The sequence below is a fragment of the Malania oleifera genome, chromosome 3 (assembly GCF_029873635.1).
Source record: "Malania oleifera isolate guangnan ecotype guangnan chromosome 3, ASM2987363v1, whole genome shotgun sequence".
Taxonomy (NCBI): domain Eukaryota; kingdom Viridiplantae; phylum Streptophyta; class Magnoliopsida; order Santalales; family Ximeniaceae; genus Malania; species Malania oleifera.
The window spans coordinates 111,211,034-111,237,242 of NC_080419.1; the positions used below are offsets into that span (position 1 = coordinate 111,211,034).

A 26,209-nucleotide genomic window follows, 5' to 3' on the forward strand; every position below is an offset into this window, starting at 1 on the left:
GTCTCAACAAATGGCAACTAGCTTGAAGTTGAACTTGAGTACAACTTTGTTGTGGCTAGAGTTTACCATTTATAAAACAAGTAATTTATTTTTAATTAGCACTTATTTTTAATCAAACTTTTGATTTTTACTTTTTTAAGGGAAAATTCCCCTTCATTGAAGGATCATCAAGCCCACTACTATTTATTAAAATAAATAAATAGCTACAACACCCATATAATAACACGAAATTTTAATCACTCATCAATGCTCCCCTTGGCCAGACTCGCATATGCACACACGTACATATATAAAAGCTTTTGATTTAATGGCTCAGAATTTAATTAATAAAATACATACTTATATATATATATATATATATATATATATACACACACACACACACACAAAGAGGACTAATTAACCATGCACATAATTAAAATTGATGCATCCGGGGAAATCAAGGAATTGAAATCAAATACATTAAAATGAGATCGTAGGGAATCGACAGCAGATGAACAGTGAAGAATCAGCGCTACCCACCACAGGATAATGAGATAGAAGATATTTATCTCTTTTTTACTTTTACTTTTAATCAGAATGAATGATGGCGACCGCAAGTTGTTTGTCTGCCTCTGCTACGTACATATATAGATATATACATACATACATACATACATACATATATACTCTCTCCCTCTCTCTCTCTCTCTCATATGGAGATGTATAGCTAGCGAGCTATATATATACATATACTATAGACATAAATAGATAAGTTTATTATTCGAATGAGCAGAAGGAAGCATGTTTGCAAGCAACAACTACAGAAGAACCGGGTGAAAGGAGCGCACGCAGTGGGGAATTGATCGAAGAGGTAGCCAATTTATTAATTATATTTCATGAATAGCGCATGCATTAGTTCTCCCAGCTCCATCAATTAAGGAGAGCTGCTGCTGCTGATGATGATGATGGATGAGGACGCTTACGTACGTAACCATGCATCCAGCTGCACCTTCTGGTAATTAATTAATTAAGCTTTCAAACACACACACACACACACACAGGGGTTTAATCTCCAGTAGCTACTCTCTCTTCGTCATCATGTCTCAAGAAGTCTAAACCTCAGTATAAATAAAGCTACTCCTCTCTCTCTCTCTCTCTCTCCACACAAGTAGCTAGACAGCCAAACCCAGAAAAAGAACCCAAAAAAAGAAACCAGCTGCTAATAAAAAAAAAAACCCACAATAAGCAACTTAAACGAAGAATAAAACAAACCCACCCCAAACATGGAGAAATTGAGTCAGCCACATGTCCTAATGCCTGATATGCACGCCACATTAAACTAGATAGATCTTAATTAACTAATTTGACTCTCTCTAAGTACACCTTTAGGTCTTGTTTGAAACTAAGAAAATATTAGAAAAATAATAGAAAAATATTAAGGAATCCACATTTTCACATTTGGTCATACTAAATTCATGAACAAAATTTTAATTTTATATATCATTAATATTTAGTTTTTCTTAATTTTTAATCATATATAAACAAACTTTTATTTTTAATAGAATTTAGTATAAAATAAAAATGAAATAAAAAATAAATTTCTTCCTTATTTCCCTTTCCTTTCCTTTTCCGAAGTAAAACCCTTAACCCAAACATACCCATAATTTGAAAGAAAATCTTTGGATGCACCCCACTCGCCACTACATGTATTTGGATTTCCTACATATGTACGTATATGCACACATGTATGTGTTCACCGTGGAACACCCATCTTGTGCACCTTTTCTTCATTCCAAAGTCTAATAAATGTGAATGGACCAGATCAATGTCTTTGAATGTTATGTTTTGGCATTTTTTTTAAGGACACCTTATTCTACTAGCTTTGTCTGGACGACACGCAAACTCAATGAAATCATGTACCCTTTTCACGTATTTTGGCAAAAATCTACTTCGAGCGTATTGAAAGTATTAGTAAGTATGAATGAAGTACAAGCATATAAAATATACTCACAACACTTGCAAGATCAAGAAGGATAATGTGTATGAATGTTTTGGAGTAATATAGGCTAAAATAGGGTTTTGGATTTTGAGAGAATTTTGTCCTAATCAAATTTGCTAATCCTTACTAATTATGACAAATAAACAGGTATTTATAGGCAAGGAGGATTTTTTTTACCGTTGGAGACACAATGGGTATAATTAAATTTATTTTAAAATATATTAAAAAAATTAACCCAATTCACCCCATTTAAAAAACATTTTAACCCCCAAAGTTTGGGTACCCAGTCTGAGGTTCGGGTACTCGAATAGACACAGTCAAAAAACCAACTTTTAGTGGTTCGGGTGCCTGAAGAGTGAGTCGGTCGGTTGAACAAAAGTCAGTAACATTTGTTCGTTAATTCGAGTGCCCGACTCAAAGTTCGGTTAACCAAATTGATCAATTCGGTCACCCGAGCCCATTTTGAACGTAATCATTCGAGCGCCTAGGTTATTGAAAAGGAACCTGACATAGGTTCGGGTGCCTGAACACCAAATATATATATATATATATATATATATATATATCTACACAATTTTTCATCTCAGATTGTACAATATTAATTAATTTTAAAATTTTGTAGGAGTAACTTTTCATAAATTATCATATGTCCTTATAGAATTTCTATTCCATTTCCACTTTATTCCATTTCTTGAATCTAACTTAAAACATATTTTTCAAAATTTGCATTAATCCATGTTAATTATCTTTCAAGGTTGTACTATATTTGAAAGTACCATCAGCATTTCATTCTCAGTGCTATCAAACATGTACATAATTTTGTCATTTCATTGTGTATATTTTGTCATTTCATTTAAAATTACCAATCTTAATTAATACTTATCCACAACCCTAGCGAGCTAGCACTCTTAGGATCATTGCTAATTCATTAACCCTCTACTTTGTATCTCTTTTTTTTTTTTTTAAAGATTTGATGAGCAGGAGCAATATTGATGAACCAACTAAAGTATTAAAGGTACTAAAAATTGCAGCCTGTCTCCATTTTTTTGCAAGTATATAAAAGTATATATGGGCTTGTAATTAACCACGAAGTGTTGAAGAGATCATCTGCATGCTGCAGAGGAAGGGAGCGTATATACTTATATGTATGTATATGAAGTGTTGATCAAAGTTATGGAGACTAGCAGGCACAATAGTAGTAGTAGTAGTAGTAGTAGTAGTAATAGTAGTGGGAACATTAGGAAGAGGAGCTTCGCAGGGAGAGGAAGTTCAGAGGAAGAAGAAGATGAGGTGCTCAAGAGAAGAATCACGGGCCATCCTCTGTATCAACTTTTGGTTCACACTCACTTGGACTGCCTCAAGGTCTCTCCCTCCCTCCCTCCCTCCCTCTCTCTCTCTCTCTCTCTCTCTCTCTGCTTATTCAACACAATTCATTCTTAATATCAGGTGGGTTTAGGCAAGATTGATGAGATTGACGCAACACCCAAATTCGATTCGCAGACAGGGGATAATAACAAACACAATGCAAACATTATGCTCAATGCTGAGTCTGAGCTAGACCGCTTCATGGTAAGATTCAGACATCATGTTATGATTGAATGGTTGCCCACACTAGGTATGTGAAACTTGAAAATATAAAAGAAAGAAATATATTTCATGCTTAATTATCTAAAAAAAGTGATAAAAAATTAAATATATTGAATCAATGAAAAATAATAATTTCACGTATCATTGGCTTTTTTTTATAATTAAAAATTTATTTTTAATAATATTTAATTGGAGGAAAATATGAAAAAAAAAAATATGAATTTATTTTATTTATTTTCCTTACATTTTCTCAAATAAAATCTACTAGGGCATCCGCAGAGATCATTGCAACCTCCCAAAGGATATAGCTATGCATATATAATTTTATGAAGATAATGATGACTGCATGCAAGTTTGTCCAGGCTATACGTATTCTTAACATAAAATTTTGTCTTACACACAACGTCTGCATATTGTATGATACCTCACCTCACCCTTTAACCCATAAAACCTAAACTTATATATAGCTGTTACATTATCCATTCAAATTTAAATATTGATAAACATTTAAATAATTTCTTATTTAATCATATATATTGCATCGTAACAGTGACCTGACCCAAAAGTGTTCATGCATCTGGATAAAGAAAGTAGTTTGAAAAATTAGGGTTTTAGTTTGCAAGTGAGAACAAACAAATACTTAACCCTAGAAGTAGTAGCATACTCTGTATAATGATTAGGAGAGAACTAAGTAGTATATGAAAACTCAATGGGGAAGTGCTAGAGGAGTTGAGGGAACAAGATTAGAACTTTGTTTGCAATGTAAAAAAATAATTAAAAATAAGAATGGAGTGGGTATGGGCAGAAAGCTAGATGATAATGTTGTGAGTGTTCAAAGATATTTCCAATGGCAAGAATCAATATTAGGGGAAGTTTTCAAAACACACTCTTTCTACTTTTGGATTTTTTTTTTTTTCTCCAATTTATTTTGCACCAGAGCTTAGAATCAAATTTTAAAAATAGGGAGGGGGAGGAAGCATCTAATAGACTAATACAGCCCCTCTAAAGAAAAAATATAAATAAGCACGAAGAAATGATGTCATTTTGGTCCAATTGTGTAGGATCCAAAATGATTTTGTTTTGAAAATTTTAATATAGGTTAAAATACAATGACCTTCCCTTAGACTTGTCAAAAAGGTAGATGTTTTTTGAGATTATAAAAATCTCACAAATCCCTAGTAAGTTTTGGCAAGAAGATGCTTACCTGTATAAGGTTTCAAAAAAATATTATGGACATACCTCCTCTAAGGTTCAGAAAAAAAGGACATTGACCCTCCTCAATGTCTACAAAAAGACAAGACCGATGAAAGGATATAAGCGTCCAAAAAATCAAATATTAAATGAAGTATATGGAATTTTTAAAACTTTGAAAGAGATTCGCATTTTACATTTGTCTCTCAAATTTCAAGAGAAATTTATGAAAATTTTAAAGTTTAAACAAAAATTCGCATCTTTTTATCAAACCTCTGAAGAGGTAAATATCGGGGAGGGGATTTGCCTTCCTTATTTTTAAAACAAAAAGAAAGGGAGGCATGTTTGTTTTTTGGTGAGGGTGGATGGCAGGGGCTCTATCCTACTATGACCCTTAAATATTACTAAATTTAAATTGTGGATAAAATTTATAAAAAAAAAAACAAACAAATTGATAAAAAATAGAGCAAAGAATTTTCAAATCTTAGCAACTAGTTAAAATTAACCAAATATTGTTGAGGAAGGTTCATTAGAATATTGATAAAATAGGGTTAAAATCCTATAATCAAGATAGTTGCCCAAAATTTATCAAACTATCCACAGTGAGTTAATGTGACCTGAAAATTAATATATGTAATAAGTACAAAAGACGTTAGCCTCCCCTTAGGTTTGGCAAAAAGTTAGGACTCCCTTAAAGTTTCAAAAATTCTTAGGACCTCTCAAAAAAGATACAAAACTCCCATTATATTTTGCAAAAAGACAAGTGTTTTGAGGAGATGTTTGTCTTTTTGGCAAATCTCAGAAGAGGTCTGTGACAATTTCAAAACCTTAGAAAAGGTTGATAGAATTTTTGAAATCTTAAGGAATGTCCCTGTTTTTTTTGTCAAAACTCATGAGAGGTCAGTCTCTTTTGCCCATGTAACTACTATATAAATTTTGGGAATGTTCATTAAGATATTAGTGACTTAAAATTTAATGATTGAATAAGTTACAATAGATTACCCTAAAAAACCCTTGAGCCACCTTAATGGTTCATAGTAAGCCTAGAAAATCAAACATTGCGAGAAAGTAATAATTTTTTTTACTTATATTAGCCTACATGTGGGAAAACCATGTTGAGGAACCTCTAGAATAAAAATAGCATGTAACTAGGCATCAACTCATAACACAATGGTGGTTGAAAGCTTACACATTATCAGAGTTCTCTAATATTTATATTTTACGAGAACTAAAAATCTTATCGAGCTTGTGGTAAAACCAAAAGATTTGTCCATTTTCTTCTTATAATTACATATTTATGTTTAACTGCATTGGCAAATAAATTATCATGTTTCTAAAAGAAACTCTTTGGATTCTGAGTTATTTAAGAAGTATGTGAAAAGACTAATCACCCACTATATTTATCAGAAAAAAAAATGTATAAATAACCTAATCAAATATATATATCATGCTTCATCAAATTGGTTAGTAGGATCAAATTGAGTGTAATAATTTTTCTCCCATCCTAGTTTTTGTACAATAGAACACCTAAGTTTTGTATCGATAGGTGGGAAGAAACCAATCAACTATGCCCATGTGACTTCTGTACGAGACTTACCTGTGACTACCATACCACAACTTAGCCACCTAAGTCTTATCAATTCCCACACAATGGAAACTAAGCATATCAGTAGAGGCAGATTTGAATACTCATTTTCGGAACGTCTTAAAAAATAAACTCTTACTATAAAAAGTACTAAAGTTAGGTACTTGTGCCAATAAAAACTTTTGGTTAACACTTAACTTCGTACTTATTGGCAGGAAGCATATTGCGGGGCACTGCAGAAACTGAAAGAAGCAGTGGAAGAACCACAAGAAGAAACAATGGCTTTCATCAATAGCATGCATTCCCAACTCAGGGAGCTCATGAGCACCACCCATTCTGCACCTCCCCAACCCCTACCCAACTCTTCTGGTGAGCTTTTACACAATTTCATGCACCTCATCAGAACAATTATCCTATATTTGAGGGGTGTCTTAGATTTGAATTTGTGTGGATTTAAATATATATATATATATATATAAAATATAAAATTGTATTGAGCTCTGTCTAATCCAAATCCATGCTACCAACCACAGCGTCAATGTAAAAACATGAACACCATATGATGCCCACAAGTAAGAAGCATCATCGCAAAGTTGAGACAAAACTAGAGAACACTTGCATGCTATGGGTAAGTATTAGCCTATTAGGGGACCTCTATGACCTACAAATTTCAGTTCAAACACTTGACATTGATCATCCCCCATATATTAAAACTATTTCAATCACATCTCCCACTAAACCACTTAACACCAACCACTCAATCCAATCAAGTTGGAGCAACAACTCTATTCAGTCTATTCTAGCAAAAAAAACTGCTGATTACTCTCGTACCTGAATCTTGTTTTGCAGGAGAAAGCAGCAGGTGTGAAGAAGGATAAAGAAGATACCTAAGATGCATAGCCAATATGCTTTTGTAAGCCATCTGTCCTGTGAAATCCACAATGAAGCGTATCTGTTGTGCAGTGAAGCAAATCAATGGCCCTTTTAATTGATAGCAGTTGGCTTGCTATAAGAAATGGACTACAAAATATGATAACCCGGTCTGTACAAGTAAATTTGTTACCTCCTCAAACAATCTAAGGAGTACCTGCTTAGTGTTTAAAATATTTTTACTTCTTTCATCCTTGATGGAAAAGGAGATCACCAAGCTTATATTTAACGCCAGCACTGTGATAACAATTAAAAGACAAGGTCAACCATGCTTGTAGTCCAAATAGATCTTCGAAATTAATCTGACTTGATTATTAGTCTGGAAATCAATACCTAATGACTGCTGTGGAGTGGGTCATCACAAGGTTCAGACATGCACATGATGTAATTTATGGTGCCAACAAATTAGTAACAAAATAACATTATATCTGAAAGCCCTCCAGTTAAGATGAAATATATAAACAAAGAACTAAAGAAAAGTAGCACTTGTTTCTGTGCACTTCTAAAACTGCACTTAATGATTCCTTAATCATTATCTCATGTCTCGCACAAAGTTCACATGTACAGCTTGAACAACATATTATACTACATTTTTCTGATCCAGAAATTTGCTTAGGAGCATTGAAACTTTTTATTGCATTTCAGCAAGAGGCTGGCAGCAGGTAAGGAGCGTCTCTCAGTCTGCAATGAAGTAATTAGAAGTATATCGGTAAGAAGTCCTACCATTGGAGCAAATCAATCACTGAACTCGCTCCCATATCTTATGAGCTTCAGCCTGTTTCCAACCCAGAGAGCCAGTGGACAATTCTAGCTTTCAAATTGAGTAAACGATGAGAGAACTGATATTCCAGGTACTCACAATCCCGAAGGAGTTTGGCTTTCTTAAAAATACATAAATCAAACCCCAACCTGGGGAGAGAGTCAAATACCACATTTATTTTTAGTTGTACAAGGGAGAAAGCTTACAGCCGATTTTCAGTTGGAAACCATGCTTTCAGTCTCTTTTACAAAGCCATCACCTGTCCAGTCCTTGTCAGACTGCAAACCTTGCTTGATTGCTTTCCTTTGCTGAATTGCTGCTTGCTGCCTTCTTACCAAATCCGTGTGAGATGTGAAGTACTGAAGAGAAACCCTGGGAAAACACAAAAAGGGAAAAAAAAAAAAATGAGTATAAAACTCAAGAAACCAGTATTTTAGCTAGTCACTTTTTATTGACATGATATAACTCTCCAACTAGATATATACCCCCTAAAATCTTCAATGGATGAGAAATTGTGCATTTTCATGAAATCTTTCAGCTCAGCACAAAGTTTCTTTACCAGGCCATACCCATGCATCATAACACCGGTACAAACCTAAAAACAAAAAAATTGGTGACATCATAAACCCAACATATAATGTACTACAGATCATTAAGAAATCTATATTCTGCGGAAATATTTATACACATACATGCATATAGATAAATATATATAAACAAAGACAAAAGAGATAACAAGAGATTATCAATGTATTAAATATATACAAGTCCAGGGAAAACTGAGAGAGAATTTCACTAGAAGAAGAAGAAGAAGAAGAAGAAGAGAAGGAGATGAACAGTCAGAAGCAACTAGAGGTCATTAACAGGCGTCAATTTTGCAGCTCCAGCATTTTTCATGCAGCAGATAACTTTTTCATGCAGTGGTGCACCTGCTCACATTAAACATCAAGGATACACAAAAAATTTACATGGTAGAAAACAATGAGCTTCAAAAAGAGAAATCAAAACTAATTGTGACTTTTAAATGCTATAAAACAGTTTTCTAGTGAATGCCATAAGTGAAATATGCTGGGTTTGGGCCCCATAACAACAAAAAACAGTTCTTGCTTATTTTAATGAATTAGAGATTTGCTTGTCACTATCAAACTCTGTGTTTTAACATCAGAAGCACTTTCAATTTTCTAAATTCCCGTGTCCTTGTCAAAGCAACAAATCTATATTGATTGGGCTCACAAGTAGTATCACAAAGCTTAATTCAACTCATTAAGATACTAAAGTAGCTTGAACTCAACTCAAGTTCGAATAGAATTAAGTCAAGTCAAGTTAGAGAGCGAGTCAAATCCAAATAACATGCGAGTTAGGGGGGTGTTTGATAAAATGCTAATCATAGAAGAGAGTAGGGAGACTAACAGCCATGGGCAACGCTGTGCATGGAGAAGTGACTAAGCATGGATTTGAGGATTTTGCGAATAATTTGGAGTTTTAGGAGGGTATATGTGTCTAAATGTTGGTTAAAAGATGACGATTGAATCAGCGTGTGGGGAGATGCTACTTCCGTCAGATACTATTCATAGATCAAACAAACACTACTGGTTCACTTAGTATTGGTTCCATCAGATCCTATTTAGAGATTAAACAAACACTACTGGTTCACTTAATATTGATTCATTTAGAGCCCAACCTCTATTTAGACGTTACTGAGTGCAAACAAACGCCCCCTAAGCTTGACTGACTTACGCCCCCAAGTTGTCACTTGTTATTGCCTAGTACTTGCTCTCTCCATTCCTGGCGTGCACTTGAATCTATATTCACACTTGCACCCTTTCATCCATCTGTTTCTCGATATGTAGCTCTTACATCCTCATCAACCATATTTTACCACAAGTCTCCAGCAATGTCCAATGCTATTTTCCTCACATATTACCATTCAATCCATGAATTTTAATTCCCCACAAGCAAATAAAGTGAGATAGGCATGTGTGGGAACCCAGTGACGCAAGGACACAATAAAATTGACAGTGATGCAGACAGCTTCAATTAGTATGTACACTTTAATCAGTTATACAAGGGTCAAAGTCCTTTTTTTAACATTAAATTTTCAGTTTTAGGATTGTCGCCCTTTGTCCTCAAAAAAATCAAGCACCTCTAAAACAGTACCACACTTATTGATGCTTAATGCAAACCCCTGGGGGAATTTTAGCTTAAACAGTTAAACCTGACCTGCTTATCTGTACAGAGAAAAAGTGCAACCACTTTAAAAAAATAATAAAAGCATTACAAAAGGATTAAAAATTTCCCAACCCACATCTGAGCACTTTCTCCAGGTACCAAACAGTTAAAACAATCAACATTTATGAATACGGATGTAATAACAATAATAATTGGTTATATTCTCCATATAATAGATCACTTGTGAAATTGATAGCATCCCATGTTCAATAATGAAATTTTATTTTAATGATGTTCTCCTCAATATCATAGCTAATACAATTATTATAACATTTTATTGATTCAACTTTCTTCTAATTTTATCATTTCCTGCACTTTGCAAAGTCCTTCATTGGTTGGGATAGAAGTATAGAGCTGAAACTTTATTCTGAAGTACATTCATATAAGGTCTAATAGTTCATGTCTTCAGATTTATTCAACAAATTACTAGGATGCAGTTCTTTGTTCACCCAGGAACATAAATGGCATCATTGTGGGTACATGGAACAGCAACAGGAACGCATAAACACATAGATTAACACGGAGCATGATACAACGAGGATAGTCTTCTTCTAGAATAGATGGAAATTTTTTCCAAATTCAACCTGCCATAACATGTGAAAATTGATAGAGAGGAAACTACAGTGTAATGGTGTCCTAGATAGAGAACCACTAAAATCGAGAAGCTTTGCTATTTCTGCTCTTTTTATCTTATTTAATTGACCCAATCATCTACAATCCAATACAGCATGTTTATTAACTATATAGAGTTATCATCACATTATTCATATACTACAGTGTAATGGTGTCCTAGATAGAGAACCACTAAAATCGAGAAGCTTTGGTATTTCCACTCTTTTTATTTTATTTAATTGACCCATGCATCTACAATTCAATGCAAAATGTTTGTTAACAATACAGAGTTATCACCACATTATTCATATACATTTCATCGTCAGAATCTTAAATATCTTGTTCTTTTAATTGCTAATGATATATACTACAGAACAAACCATGCCAAATCTCTATTCATTACAAAGATAATGGTTCATGGCAAATCTTAAATCAAAATAAAAATTTAGGAGGTGATTAAGAGTTTTAAAGCTGTGTCTGCACTTTCAACCTTGCATAAAGGAGTCTAATATTGCCATCAACATTTTATTTGTTTTTTGTACCAGTAAATATTAATTTGAATTCTCTTTTCCTCTGCTTTCTTGATAATTATGGCATCTTTTCAGAAAACTTTTTTTCTGAATAATGATCTTAATCCAGCACTTTACTTCAGACTGAATCAACGTAATTAAAACTTTAGCTTCAAGTTTATTTTCTTTCAAACACACTTTGATTTAAATTTTTATTAGTTAGTATAATTATATGAGCCTTGGCACAGGATACATTCTAGTTTCAGTGAGAACCCTGCTCAATGCATGATATATATATATATATATATATATATATATATATATATATATATATATATATAATGATAATAAAAATCTTCTCCACAAACCACCCATAACCTTACAAATCATTCAGAACAATCTGACAAACTTGCCCCCTTTATTCTGAACCTTTGAAACACCTAATAGAATACATGCATAACATTGATTTGTTTCCCTTCAAATATTGAAACCACATCCAGAATACCTCTAGTATTTACTGTCTCCATGTCAAGAAGAAACTTTGTAAATTACTGCAAGAATCATTCAAATAATGCTACAAATCAACCCATTCAAATAATTTAACAAAAATTATAATTACTACAATGTCTAAGATACCATGTATGGGTATAACATTATTACAAGAGCAAATGACATTATCAGGACTCAGCATTTAGATACATTGAAACTAGTTATTACATCTTTGTCAACATGTATATCCTCTCAGTGATCGTAATTTGATTCTCAAAGACCCTGAGCAGTGGTAGATGAACCACAAAGACTTGCACAATTTGGGGAGAAGTTGTGCCAAATGTTTATGCCATGTAATAATGTAACATTTGAAATTACTAAAAAGGACATGAGAATAGTGGATAGACTTTTTTTTTTTAACAATAGAAGATATATTAGATAATGAGAAGAGAAAATACAATGTGCAGGGACAAGCACTCCATCAAATAAAGGGGAGAGAGAGAGAGAGAGAAACCAAAAAAAACAAAACAAAGCTCACAAAATAAAACTAAACAATATTAGCCAGGAACCCCCTTTTCAAACCTTTTCCCATCATAGTTTACCAAGCTCTTCAAATTCACTAATTCCCTTTGTCCCTTCATCTTTCGATTTTTACCGCTATCCATACGCACTTCATTTCCTCCAATGTCACTCAATTTTAAATCCATTTTATTCAAAAGATTTTGAGCTTCTCAGTCCTTCTTAGGAATCTCCACCACGGGTGTAGGCAGACTAATAGATACTACAGATGTTGTTTGATTCGTGGGTTCAAAGATGACTCCTTGGAACAACATTGCTAGGAATGGGTGCCAATCTCATGAGGAAATTTTTGTTTGATTCATGCCATAGAATTTCTAGGAATGCACATAAGATACTCATGTTGCATCATGCAACATGGGGATCCTGTCAAACATTTCAATAAGAATACCAAAATACCACCAACTTGTGTGTGTAGTAGAAGTAATATTTCATAATCAATAAACATATTTACGTTATTGTAATCAATAATGCTACCATATGTTAAAAGAAAACCATGGGTTGATTTGTAGCATTGTTGGCAAATAAGCTATAGAATATGAGATTGAAAAAAAAAAAAAAAAAAAACCTTGGGATGATATGTAGCTTTGATATCAAGACAGCATACAAGATACAACAATAAGAACATTTTCTAGAATATGTCCTTCAGAGGATGGGAAGGATGGGCTTTGGGGAAAATGGAGGAAAGGGATGCGAACTTGTTTGCTATACTCAGATTTTCAGTGTTGTCAAGGAAAACCGAGCAGTTTTTTTTCTTTTCCTTTCTATATATATATTTGGGGTGCTTCTTCCAGGGGACGGAGACAAGGGGACTCTCTTCCCCCCTCACTGTTCAGCCTTGTTTCCAAGATGTTCAGTCTGATGCTCAAAAAAAATGAATATCAAGGGCTTTTCAAAAGTTTCAGAATGGGACATACCAGCAATGAAGTAGTTAAAACATTACATATTTTGTTCATGGATGACCAATAAATTTTGTATGAAGAGGAACAAAATCAACTTCTCAAATTAAGGTGCAGCCTGATAGCTTTTGAAGCTATTTCAGGTTTGAAAATGAACTTGGATGAGTAATATAGTACCTATCAGGTGAGATGTGAATGGTCAAACGTTAGTTGAGGTTCTTGGATGTGGCCTGGCTTAATTGCCATTACATACCTAGAGGCTAGAGCTGCCTTTTTGGAACCAAGATTAAAGGTAAGAGAATTTGGAAACCAATTGAAGAGAAATTTGAAACAGGCCTAGCAAGTTGGAAGCATGGAAGCACCAACTACTCCCCATAAAGCAAAGACTGACCCTGTTGAGAAGTTCTTTGACTAATCTTCCTATATACCATAAGAATCACCATTCCCCATCCCAGATTCAATTGCAAAGAAATTTGAGAATATTCAATGAAAAGTTGTGCTGCGGCAGCAAAGGTGGTCCCAAATATCACCTAGTCGGGTCCAAAATGGTTAAATTCCCCTTTAGTAAGGGAGAGTTGGTAGTCCTTGATCTGTGGAGAGTTGGTAATCCTTGATATGCAGACCACAAATAAGGCACTGAAGGGAAGTGCTTATGAAAATTCAAGCAGGAAAGTAAAATTGGTGGAGAATAGTTCAGGTCACCAGGCGGGTAAAAACACAAAATGGTTGGCAAGCAGAATAATGCAGGAAAGCACATGCGGTAGGGCTGTAGAATTCATCAATAAGGGGTGGGAGAACTTTTCTGAAGGAACAGTGCTTGAAGCGGGTAGTGGCAACTCAAATGTTATTCTAACACTCTGTCTGGTGTGGTAAGAAAGCATTGATATTCCAATTTCCTGAGCTTTTTAGTCTATCCACAGAGAAAGATAGCTTGATTAGCAGCCATTTACGGAATGCAGGGAATTTCACCAGGCGAAGCCTGACATTCAGAAGGAATTTCGGGGACTAAGACATTGATCAATACCTGAACCTGGAACTGGAAAGTATGCTTCACAAAAGTGGGGTAAAAAGAAGAGGAGAGGACAAAGCAGTCAGGTCATCTGCCCAATGCAGACAATTTTCAGTAAAATCTTACTATTTTACAGGGGCAATAGGAAATAAATGTTCTCTTGGAAAGCAATTTGGAAGAACAAAGCCACTTTCAAAGTTTGTTTCATTGCTTGGGAATCAGCATGGCACAGTATTCTCACTTTGAATAACTTTAAGGAAGCGGAGAATCTTAGTTACCAACAGATGCTACTTTGTAAAGAACAAGAGAGAGTGAATCACCTTCTACGTCACTGCAAATGGGTGAAAACCCATTGGACCGTCATTTACATAACTTTGTGAATATACTGAGTTGTTGCTGAAGATATTGAAAAAAATATTAGCCACTTGGAGAGGATTAGCCTGTAGATGTAAAGGATAAAGGCATCTGGGACACTATCCATTTGGCTAACTTTTGGAAGATATGGAAAGAAAGAAGTGCCAGTTAGAACAGAAAACTCAAGGATGAAGGCATCTGGGACACTATCCATTTGGCTAATTTTTGGTAGATATGGAAAGAATGAAATGCCAAAGTTAGAATAAAAAATACACTAGAAAGCCTCAAAAGCTCCTGCTTCTCAGCTCTTGCACTTATGCCAGCCAGGAGTTTTTTAAAAAACTTTAGTTCTTTTATTAGTTTTATGGAGAACATGTCTTGTTCCCCTATAATTTTTTTGTATGCTGTACAGGGGTGACTCCCCTTTGGCATTTTATATCTTTATTGATTAAAAAATGTGAAAGCATTATGTTGCCCACTCAACAAAATAAGAATTATATTCTGTTCCAAACCTGGACAGTATTTGCTCCAAGAAGAATAAATTCGGCCGCATCACCACCAGTCTCAACACCTCCAATTCCAGATAATGAATAATCTTTATCATCATATTCTGACTTCATCATTTGTGCAATGCGCATCACTTTTCCAAGTGCAATAGGATGAACTGCCTTGGAAGAATAACCTCCAGGAGTTGAGTACCTGCCAAAAAAAATTTTGCATATAAAGTCCGCAGGATGAAAGGTTTTTTTTTTTTTTTTTTCTCAAACTGTTTAGCTTCAGGGGTAAGAATTCTAACCCTTCAACACAAGGCTCAGGACGTAAACTATTGAGATTGATTCCCATGACACTCATAATTGTATTAATAGCAGAGACTCCCTCACATCCTGACTTTATAGCCACCCTAGCTGGCTGTATACAAAAGGTACAATATTATTTATGATTAAGAAATTGAGCATAAACATCCATGCATTACTGTGAGGATGTTTTACAAATAGCATGTAAAAGGAATGAAATTTTCAAAATAGAATGAAAATTGATGGCAAAATGGTAAAGAAGCATACAAGAATAATTTATCGTATAATTTTGTTTAATTTAATTACAAAAACTGTGTTCTTGATATAAGTCCATGAATCAAGACACTTGGAACTCTCGAGGGACATACCATGTAAATTTAGACCACAAGTTCAAAGCATAAACTCAACAACAATGACAAGACTAATTACTATGACTATTATTATTACGAACTACCATTATTATTACTATTATTATTGTTATTGTTGCTTAATAGCCCTTAAGTTGTACAAGGAAAATGCCATCGATCGCGTGAATTGACGGAAAAGGATTCTCGTAGCCAGCCCACCTAGTGAGACTTAAGGCTTGATTTGTTTTGTTGTTGTTGTATTGTTGTTGTTGTTGTTGTTAAAACCTTTTGGTTACCTAAGTTGCCAACCAACCATTTTATTGCCTAACCCTGTTTTCCAAGTTCAAGTTTTCAAAATAATGTTAATTTTGGATTAGCACTTACAACTACCCGGGTTGTTGTAGATGTAGATGTTGTTGCTTCTTTTATTGTTATTATTTTTGTTTCTCAGTATAGAAAAAGAGAAGTATTGAGGGAGAAGACAAAGCAGTACACGAACAGTGAAGAAAGAAAAACCTCACCATGAGACCAAAATTTAACCAAATTGAACTTGCTAGTCAAGGACACCCATTTTAAAGACCTAGCATTAAACTAATGGAATTTTTTAATAAATTGTTCAACTCCCATTAGCAGTTCCACTCCCAGGAATGGACTTTTGTCAGACTGTCCATCTTAATTTCTTAGCCTCCAAAATCAATGAGAGGAAGGGAAGTTGGGAGTAGATGCTACATATGGAACTGTGAGAGAGGATTCTGATGGAGAAAGGCCAAATTTCAATTTAGCAGTGGTCTTGGTAGAAGAAGAAAGGGAAGAAGATCCAAGCTGTGGCTGAGGTCAGATGGGGTTTGCAAATGTTTTCTATCCAGACCACAATGACTGGGATTAGTAGGAGATGTCAAAGTGGGTATCAAGAAAGATGTCACTGCAAGGCAATGGGAGTCATGGTCAAAGGGCATGAGAATAGGGTGTCCAACTTTTTGCAAGCATTGTCAAGAGGAGGAAGAGAACTTCAAAGACAGACGGGGAACAAAAATTTAAATATGAATGTATTGTCCTCCATATGTTCTTTCATTTTTTTCTTTTTAAATGTTTCTTACTTAAATCTTCTTCTTCGTCTAAAAGAATACAAAACAATCAACCCAAAAGCCCCAATAAATTTGAAGCTTTGACAAAGCTAGATAGAAGGCCTCCAATTGGCAAATGAAGTAGTAGAAGAATGCTTTTAGAATTTCAGTCAAGAAAAGGCAGTAGCTAAATGATCTCAGCTTTCAATGGAGATGATGACAACAAGCATGCCATCGATGACTAGCAATTGGAAGTCAAATGGCAACATATAATATAAACTTCGAACATTTTGTACTTTCAGATGAGGAATCTGGAGCTCAAGCTCGAAGGTTGAAGCTATGGATGGGTAGCCAGGGAGAGAGAGAGAGGTCAGTTGTGAAGGAAAGAAACAGGAAAAAGAAGAGAGAGTTAAATAGGATATTATTTAGAAGTTCAATAAGGGCAAAGGTATGTTTTTAAAATATTGAAAGACGGTATCACTGTCCATTTAAATCACTAAAGAGTAGAGACAAATTGATGAAGGGGTAGTATGGGACCAAAACTAAAATGTAAAGAAAGATCAAATGGAGTTTTTGAAATGTCATGAGATGATTTTATCGTTCTGGTAAAGGTCAGGTGAGATGAGTGTATTTTTCTCTAAATACCTCCAAGCCAATAAAATCTCATAACAGAACCTTGCATGGCCATCAATCTGCAAAGGCCGTGATCTTCTGAAAGATATTCCCCCTGGTCCCACCCTTTTTTCCGCACCCTTTTTTCCACCAAATCTGAACAAAGCCACCTTTGTTCATTTTTTGAATATCAAACCAAGGGACTTGCCTTCAATATAAAACTTCTCAGTTCTCAAGGGTGAAACCCCCCATCCTTCACAAAGATAGAAGTTTGGCTAAACACTGACATACACAAAGAAATGTTCCCAACTAGATTACAACTAAGAAATTTTTTTAACTCAAACATTTTAATACATTTTCGTAACACTATTATCAGAATGTAAAATACTCCACTTGGTCATTGCGGTTGATGTTGTAGTAATTGTACAACATTTTTTTAGGTAAATAATTTTATTTTATTAACACATCACATTTCTGACTTTCCTTATTGCTCATACTTTATAGTTATATTTTTACTTTTATTCTTCTTTTGACTTTCTTGTATTATGCATGCAAACGAACACCTCTCTCTCCTAGATTATTTTATAGGAAAGCTAATTAATGCATCCACAGGTAAAGGAACATATGAAAGAGAATGGTGGGTCACTTGTTAAATTGTTATTTAAAAATTAAAATAACATTCTTCTTTGGTCATCCAGATGTTGAAGTCCATCCCAATTCAAGGATCATAGTTATCCAAGTATATTTTGTCACCAGATAACAGAAATAATGTGATACTATGCACAGCTCTACACAATAACTCAAACACACATAAATTCTTGAATAAATGGGATTTCTACTAATCAGGCTAACTTTGGAGTAAGATGATCGAGAAATGATATGAATTAGCCAAAAATAAGACCATTGCACCTCACATCACTCACTAAGGCTAATAAATTTCCACACTCATTGAAATATCATTGTGGAACAATAAAAAAATTAAAAATTAAAAAAAAAATTTCTGCTGTGACTATTGATTCCAGGAATGAAGATAGCACACCAACCTCTGTAATGTCAGTGATGTTGGGAGTCATCTTTGCCCACACAGGAACAGTGGCCTTTGCATTTATCCATCCACAAACCTCCTCCAGCAGCACACAATCTTGCCCAACAGCCGCACCCATTTTACGCTCTGGCATACCATGGGGACATGAGAAATTGATCTCCATGGCATCCTAAAAAAAACGAAAACATGGTTAGGCAATGAAAGGTGCTAATCATATGTGGACAACTAAATACCAACAACAGTAATATCTTACAATTCCAGTTTCCTCAACTCGCTCAATAAGTTCCTCCCATGCTGCTTTGTCGTACTCCTCCATGATTGAAGCAATTAGTATCCTACCTGGATACTCTTTTTTCAATTGCTTGAATTCCTTTAACATAGTTTCAAGAGGGCGATCACTGATAAGTTCAATATTCTCCCACCCAATAATTTGTCCTTTGGCTGAGCCATTTGCGCCTGCTCGTAGCCGAGCATATCGAGGGGTAACATTTATAACTTTAGCAGCATCCAGTGACACCTTGAATAACAATAGTTAAAAGAAAAGAACTTAAATTTTCAGCATGAACAAGAATTGCAGCAGAAAGCTTTGCTTCATTTCAAGGAATAATTTCTCCACTACTTTTTTTTGGGGGTAATAAGTAACAACAAGTGAGGATGTAAAAAAGCGACAAAGCATAGCACTGGGTAAAGAAAGCCAACAGACTTGCAGTTGCCCAAGGAGTCATTTTGCATCCATTGCTTTTGTATCAATGCATTAAAATCAAATACCTTTTTTCAAATTAAAAGGAAAATAATAAAAGATGACAAACAAAGCAAGATATGATTCATATTATTGAGCATTAAGCAATCAACATGTCCAAAAACAAGTGCAGCTAATATAAGCAAATTAAGAAACATTAGGGGAAGGAAAGAAAAATAATAGATTATGAAATATATACATTAATTCAAGATTTAGGCGAAGCCAATTGAAGAAAGGTAAGGAAAAGTCATTTATATGGTCTAGTCCCCGCACGACAAAATCAACTGATGATTGATCTAAGTAATGCTGCTTAAGAAAAATATGAAATTCAAAAGATCATGTGACTTAAGGTTCAATCTTGTGCAAAAAAAAAATCAACAAAAGGATGATATGCAATATGATTAAAGTTAAAGGTGCTAAAATGAGAGAGAGAGAGAGAGAGAGAGAGAGAGAGAGAGAGAGAGAGACAGAGAGAGAAGGAAATAAAAAAAGGATGGATAGCCAACAGAATATGTGAATCACAGGGATAACAGAAGAGATGGCAGCCTGTGATTTAACCAATGATATGGCCACTTATATACGAAGAGAGAAAGGAGAATATACAAGGGAGAACAAGGCATTCTCCCTATCAAAAGAAAAAACAAAGACAAAAGAGCCAAAAAGAAAGAAACACTAAAGCTAATAAAGTACAGAGAGCAAACCCTTCACAAAAAATTCCCTTTCAAAAAACCATTTACTGTATTCCAAAGTGATGCCAAACACCCTCCTTGACAAATGTTTAGTAGAAAGTGAGGTAACCCTGAAAATACCAGCATAAAGCTTCAACCAAATGCACCATATCTAAGCAAACCATGCACTTCTCTGCAGCACCTTCCTCTCCTTCATTTTACCAAAACCCCTACAAGAAAAAAAGCAAACATGCTCTAAAAAGAAAGTGACGCAGAATTGAAGCCTAGGTTGTTAAGGTTTAAATGCTGAAGTGGTTAATCCTGTCGTAGGTCAGCCCTATGGTTTCTGCTTACAAAAATAGGACCCTCCCCAACCCCAGAGAAAAAAAAAAAAAAAAGGAAAAAAAAATCTCAAGTTGATCCAAGTGGGAAGACAGCCAGACAAGAATATTTATGATCCCCAAAACCCTAAAAGTCAACAGCCTTCTAGGCAATTCATAAAATCCAAAAAAAATGAAATTAAGCCATAACTTACAAGACACAATCACTTGTGAAATCACATAAATTTTTTATGTCTCTATAGGAAATGACAATCACTCAAAAATGCTAAGTTACAGAAAATAACAAAAAACTACTGGTAAGCTGTTAAACGACCTATCTCCCAGAAAATAGCAGCAACGCAAGAACAAATGAGAAGTTATCTCACCATTCTGGTAACAAAGCATATATATACATCAAGAAACAAAGATTTATTTGGCATCTCCTCTGAATAAAATCATTTATACTAATTTTTCTAGGATTGCAGTCTATAGAAAAACATTGACCCTGCAAAGAATCTCTGATTTCCAAATGAAAGGAATGTTACCGAAAAGGAACAATACCATGAACACAGCTAACATGAGTAAAAGAATGATTAAAGAAAAGTTTTGGAAGAGTCCAAAAACTCAAGATCTTCAATCAATCCCCAATGAAAAACAAAAAAATCAAGAAACTTCAGCAAAAGAACAAGATCATTATTCTCCTCATTCAAATAATGAAGAAAATGGAGGTTTCAGGAAAGGCAAATCGTCTCGATGAAAGAAAAAATCAACAATAGGAGCATCACGGAGACTAGAGAGCGATAAAGAAAATGAAAAGCTCAAAAAAGAAGGAGCTACCAAAACACAAAACTCTAGCCTCTCTTCACTAATAAATTTACACCTCACCTGAGAAGAAATGTGAGATCTATTAAATCAATTTCCTAGGAGTAGCAAGGCCACCATTAACCCTTGTTCTAAAATCTCACTCATTTGGGTCATTTTGTTGGAGCTTCCACAAGGAGCCCAATTCTACAGGAACCGCTATGACCACTTCCCCACTAAGGAAATGTTTTTAGAAGCCAAATCCCAAAGCTGAACCCACCAACCTTATTCTTAGACCTAAAACAATTTCCCACCAAACCAAATGATCCCTCTTCCTAATACCACAATGGACCATAACCCACCCCCCAACACACAGATCAAAAAAAAAATCATCTCAACTGACGGGTTACAACATTGTATAAGGTCAAATAATGCAAAGGAATAGAAGAAAGACAAGCTTGAATCAAAGTAACTCAGCCTCCAAGTGTAAAATAAGAACCCCTCCACCCTGCTAACCATCTAAAGACATTCTGAACTGCTTGATCACAAAACAAAATGGAAGTAAGATTACTAACCAAAAGAATGGCTAAATAAGAGGCCAACAGAATATTATGACCTGCTATCAAAGTAAAATGGGAAAGAACATTATAGTCAACACTAATACCCACAGCCCCACTTCCCACCCTTGGATAAATTAATCCTTAGATAAGAGAACTTCCCTAAAAAATGTGCAAAATGGTTAACACATTAAAACAGCTTCTAAGATCCTCAAAAAAAAAAAAAAAAAGATGGTACCATCTGCAAAGTAAATGAATATACACACCACCATAGCCAACAACTAGTTCACTCATCTATTGACAAAGGCCCAGTGTAGCTGAGCCCAAGTACTACACTTCCAAGTTTCTCTTGACATCCATCTAGAAATGTAGTTCAATATATCATAGTTAAGACACAAGAAAGCCATTATTAATGAGCAGTGCCTAAACTCAAGTATACCGAAACATGCTCGAATCCCTGATCACATCAAAATTGTTGAGACTAGGCTGAAAAGATTGAACCAATGCTCCAAAACTGGCATTGATGTCAAACTGGAAATGTTTATACTTTGTTCCCTTAGTCTTGACCAATGTTTCACTCCTTGTGATACTGATCAAAGAGAAAGAATATTAAGTCCTAAAATACCTTTATCATGTTTCCTACTAATGGATTTTATTAAATTTCAGTCTCTTGATCCAACTTATTTTTAAAGATAACTAAAGGAAAGGGAAAAATGGAGTAGTACTAAAAAATCAGTGACTCAGGCACTCTTCTGTATAAATTTTTATTTAATGCTTAAGTGTAAGTTAGAAGAGGATAGCTGGATAAGCTCCAGAAAACTGCGGCTTGCTATTTTCTCCTCTTTGATTTTTAATTGAGACAACGTCATCCATTATATCACTAACCATCCTTGTCTAGTGGTTGCAAAAAGTTGGGGCTATGTGATATTTATAGACCTCTAGCTGCAGGGGGCTTGCTAGAAGAGGATAGGCCGTTTTAGTAATTATCTGGTGTAAATGGGGGTACTTTGTCTTTCATGTTTTTTATTATTAACATACAAGAAGACAGACCTAGAGGTGAATGTAAAGCTTTAGGGAACTGCTGCTCGCTATTTTCTTTTCTTTTCTTCTTCTCTTCTCCATCTCTAACTTTACAACAGAATATATGTAGCAAACGATGTCAACGATGTCAAACAAAATCATTTTACTAACAGAAAATATATGAATAATGAGCAATAGAAAATATCACTTCACAAATAGACAATACAAAAAGTAAAGTAGTAAAGAACAATAGAGTTCAAAATGCATAAGTTTTGCAAAAGTAGGACATTTATCAGTCCATTCTTGTTTTCCTTATCCTTTTCGTGCGCACGCGCGCGCGTGTATAATCTGAAGCATATGGCATCAGTAATTTTACCACTTCAGCACTTGCACAGACATGTAGGCAACATCTCCTTTTGTGATTTCTCCAAATATAAAAACTTCTATATATAAATATACATTTAAAAAATTAGAAAGAAGAGTAAAAATACCCTATTATTCCTTCTGAAAAAGTAAGCCAAATTTTGACGATTCCTGCACCTAACCTTAAGCACACATTATACTAAAATAACGGTTTTATTTTTTTTCTTTTTTTGATTGCCTATATCAAAGACTCAAATCCTTGTCCCTGTATTTGAGATTAAAAAATACAAATCTTATCAAACTAGTGATAGATATAGGAAACTTTTCTCTGTAGGTTTTCCAAAATTCTGCCTAGAAGCATCACTTATATTTTGATTGTTGCTACATCTAAACTTTAGGCTATGCTATATTACCAACCATATAACACATGTTATAATCTAACACACATAATATAATGATGTAATGATGTATGAAAAAGCAGCAAAAATTACAATGAAATGACATTTACATAAAAACAATGGTACAATGTAGCACTTGTATATTTGTACAACTTCATCTCTCAATTAAATTGTGAAGAATTCATTAAAATTGGAAGATTATAACTTTATATGTCAAATTTCTGTACAGTTATTGAACAATCAGAAAAAGCCTAACCTGACATATGGAGAGAAAAATTGAATTATGTTAGTTTCAAGCAAGCCGACCCCACCTAGTGGGATTTAAGGCTTGGTTTTGTTGTTGTTGTTGTTGTTGTTGTTTGGTTTCAAGCCAATAGATACCGGAGATATAGCTAAAAATTATTTTTGATTAATTCAAAATTCAAATTATAAGGCCTCTTCCACCAAAAAAAGAAAAAGCACAGGACTTTAGAACAATTAAACAATTACAAACTGAAACTACTTCATCTTGAACAACATAGGGCAATTAATCAAGTCCAACTTTTGGGCTTCAAAAGTCCTAAATAATATTTTATTTGTCTTAATATACAATATATATATCTATATATATATATATTTATATGTGTGTGTATGTGTGTGTGTGTGTGTACTTATTTAAACATCACTAATTATATTGTAATCAACAATGATAACTTATTTCAAACTTATTAAATAATGTATTCCTGTTTTCCTTCTTTTCCACATTAAATAAAGAAACAAAGTCAAAATCCATTTGAAAGTAATCTTTAAAAAATTGTGTAACAAGTTCAAAAAATAAGGCACTGTATGGGAGCATAGATTTGAATTTGTGTGGACAGAAGAATCTCAACACAATTTTATGCTGCATTTTTTTCCAAATTCATACAAATCCAAATTCCAAAATCTATGCTCAGAACTCTTCAAGCCCAAACTATCCAGATTCATCTCTTGCTGACTCAGACTTTGACCATCTCCTCCATCCCATCCATTCACAACAACATATACAAATCAAATTGGGGAAGAGAATCATCATGATGACAAAATCACACAAAAGCGGCACCTTCAAAGTTCAAAAATTTTCGAGTTTTTTTTCAAGTATTTGATACTCCTGAAAATCGAAGTGTTATACAGCTGTTTGGCCCATGTGGGTTGGGATTTTGATTTCCGGGGACGGTTTTCTCGGTGATCAAACATAGAGTAAGCCCACATAATAATCATGAAAACACCAGAGAAAGGGGAAGAGAGAGGAGATATAGAATTACTGTTTTGGCAATGACAGCTCCCCATCCTTCGTCAAATGCCCTCTTCATGACCGTGTAATTGGTACCGGGTGGACCCGACCCGATGACAAATGGGTTGGGCATGTGCAACCCATTGACGATGACGCTGAGGTCGGGCTCCGGCCTAGTCTCGGAGGCCCAAACTCGAACTCCAACTCGGCTGCACCTATTTAAACTTGGCCGGCGAGACAGCGGCAGCCCGACGGCGGAGTTTCCGCCTCTGATATGAGTCATGCTGAGCGACGCCATGGATCACAAACGAACTCAATCTGTTAAGGAAGAAGAAGATCAAGAAATGAAGAAGAAGACGAAGATGATTATGATTGAATTGAATACTCTGGTCTTAATTGGAAAAGTAACTTCTGCAATTGGATAAAATCATAGAACAGACTACAGAGGAAATTAAATTATTGACTTCCACAGACCCTGTCAAGCGACGCAAGCCCACATTTGAATTTTTTAAAGTACTGTGCGATCTGCAAGTTCTACAATTTTTTAAGTCTCGCCAAAAAATAATAATAAAGAAGATCAAAAAAAAATTTAGTAATATAATTTTAAAATTACTCTTCAAAGTAAAACTAATTGGCCTACTGATAAATTACTGAAAATATTTATTAGTATTATATCAATGGATAATATTGTTGGCAATGAAATAATTAGTATTAAATGTAATCTATTTTATTATATTAATGTTTTTTAGTCCCAACAAATTCAATCACATTTCTTTATGATTTAGATGCAATGGCTATTTGTTTACTTTCCCAGTTAGAGATTTAGGTTTGAATTCTAAAAAGTGAGAGAAGACATCAAATGGGAGTTGCAATTGTACAAATATTGTCTCTTCCATTTAAATTTTTAGTGGACACTAAAAACAATTAAGTTAATATTCTTAATGTAAGAAAAGAAGATTAAAATTAACATTTAACTATTCGTTATTTCAAATTATGAAATTAAAATGGAACCTTAGTTGATAATCGCACACAATACATCATTAATTAGTATCATGTGTAAAATGAATAGTGTGTGTTATGAAATCAATATTTTTCCTTAAAGCAAAACTATGAAATGCATATATTGACCATTTCAATTTAGTGAATTCAAGTTAGGTCAATAGTGCTTATTAAAATTAGTAAAATTCAATAAAGTGATCAGTCACATGCATAAAAAAATAAATAAATAAATAATAGTGATAGCTTCAATCATTTTACAAATAGAAGATATTTTTGTAGTTAAAGTTTGGTATTTCTATGATAGACTTTTTAAATTTAAAGCTTGTAAAGGGTAGGAATAGTATGAAAAAACACGTCTAATATCTAGGGGTGACAAAACGGGTTAACAGACCAGGTTCGGGTAGGTCATAAACGAGTTGGAGTTAAACGTGTTCAATTTTATCAGTTTATTAACGGGTGACTATTATGTAAACTCAAATTTATCCATTTAATAAACAAGTTATCCGTTTAAAATATATTATT

General features: G+C 34.3%; 2 protein-coding genes across 4 annotated transcripts; one reads left to right on the forward strand and one right to left on the reverse strand.

The window, feature by feature from the left end:
- Positions 1-2,862: 2,862 nt before the first annotated feature.
- Positions 2,863-7,500, forward strand: LOC131150651 (homeobox protein knotted-1-like 1). The gene is made up of 4 exons (XM_058101504.1): positions 2,863-3,343; positions 3,428-3,550; positions 6,560-6,713; positions 7,194-7,500. The coding sequence occupies exons 1-4, from the start codon at positions 3,125-3,127 to the stop codon at positions 7,220-7,222; spliced, it is 525 nt and encodes a 174-aa protein (XP_057957487.1). The 5' UTR covers positions 2,863-3,124; the 3' UTR covers positions 7,223-7,500.
- Positions 7,501-7,662: 162 nt separating this feature from the next.
- On the reverse strand, positions 7,663-25,266 carry LOC131150650 (dihydropyrimidine dehydrogenase (NADP(+)), chloroplastic). 3 transcript variants are annotated; one of them, XM_058101503.1, is made up of 9 exons: positions 25,163-25,257; positions 24,720-25,006; positions 18,827-19,090; positions 18,572-18,742; positions 15,508-15,620; positions 15,224-15,410; positions 8,520-8,629; positions 8,241-8,406; positions 7,663-7,955 (listed from the first exon to the last, which is right to left on the reverse strand). In XM_058101503.1, exons 2-8 carry the CDS (start codon positions 24,984-24,986, stop codon positions 8,250-8,252), a joined length of 1,269 nt encoding a protein of 422 aa, XP_057957486.1. In that variant the 5' UTR covers positions 24,987-25,006; positions 25,163-25,257; the 3' UTR covers positions 7,663-7,955; positions 8,241-8,249. The 3 variants fall into 3 exon arrangements, with proteins under 3 accessions (XP_057957486.1, XP_057957485.1, XP_057957483.1); XM_058101502.1 differs by having other exon boundaries at positions 7,663-8,406; positions 25,163-25,266; XM_058101500.1 differs by having other exon boundaries at positions 24,720-25,173.
- Positions 25,267-26,209: the final 943 nt, after the last annotated feature.

Coding starts and splice junctions, on each gene's coding strand:
- LOC131150651 (XM_058101504.1), top strand. CDS start 3,125: ATGTATGTATATGAAGTGTTGATCAAAGTTATGGAGACTAGCAGGCAC. Junction 3,551..6,559: donor CTGAGCTAGACCGCTTCATG/GTAAGATTCAGA, acceptor ACTTATTGGCAG/GAAGCATATTGCGGGGCACT. Junction 6,714..7,193: donor ACCCCTACCCAACTCTTCTG/GTGAGCTTTTAC, acceptor CTTGTTTTGCAG/GAGAAAGCAGCAGGTGTGAA.
- LOC131150650 (XM_058101502.1), bottom strand. CDS start 24,986: ATGGCGTCGCTCAGCATGACTCATATCAGAGGCGGAAACTCCGCCGTC. Junction 18,743..18,826: donor GAGTTGAGGAAACTGGAATT/GTAAGATATTAC, acceptor CGTTTTTTTTAG/GATGCCATGGAGATCAATTT. Junction 8,630..15,223: donor TTGGAGCAAATACTGTCCAG/GTTTGGAACAGA, acceptor TTTTGTTTTTAG/GTTTGTACCGGTGTTATGAT.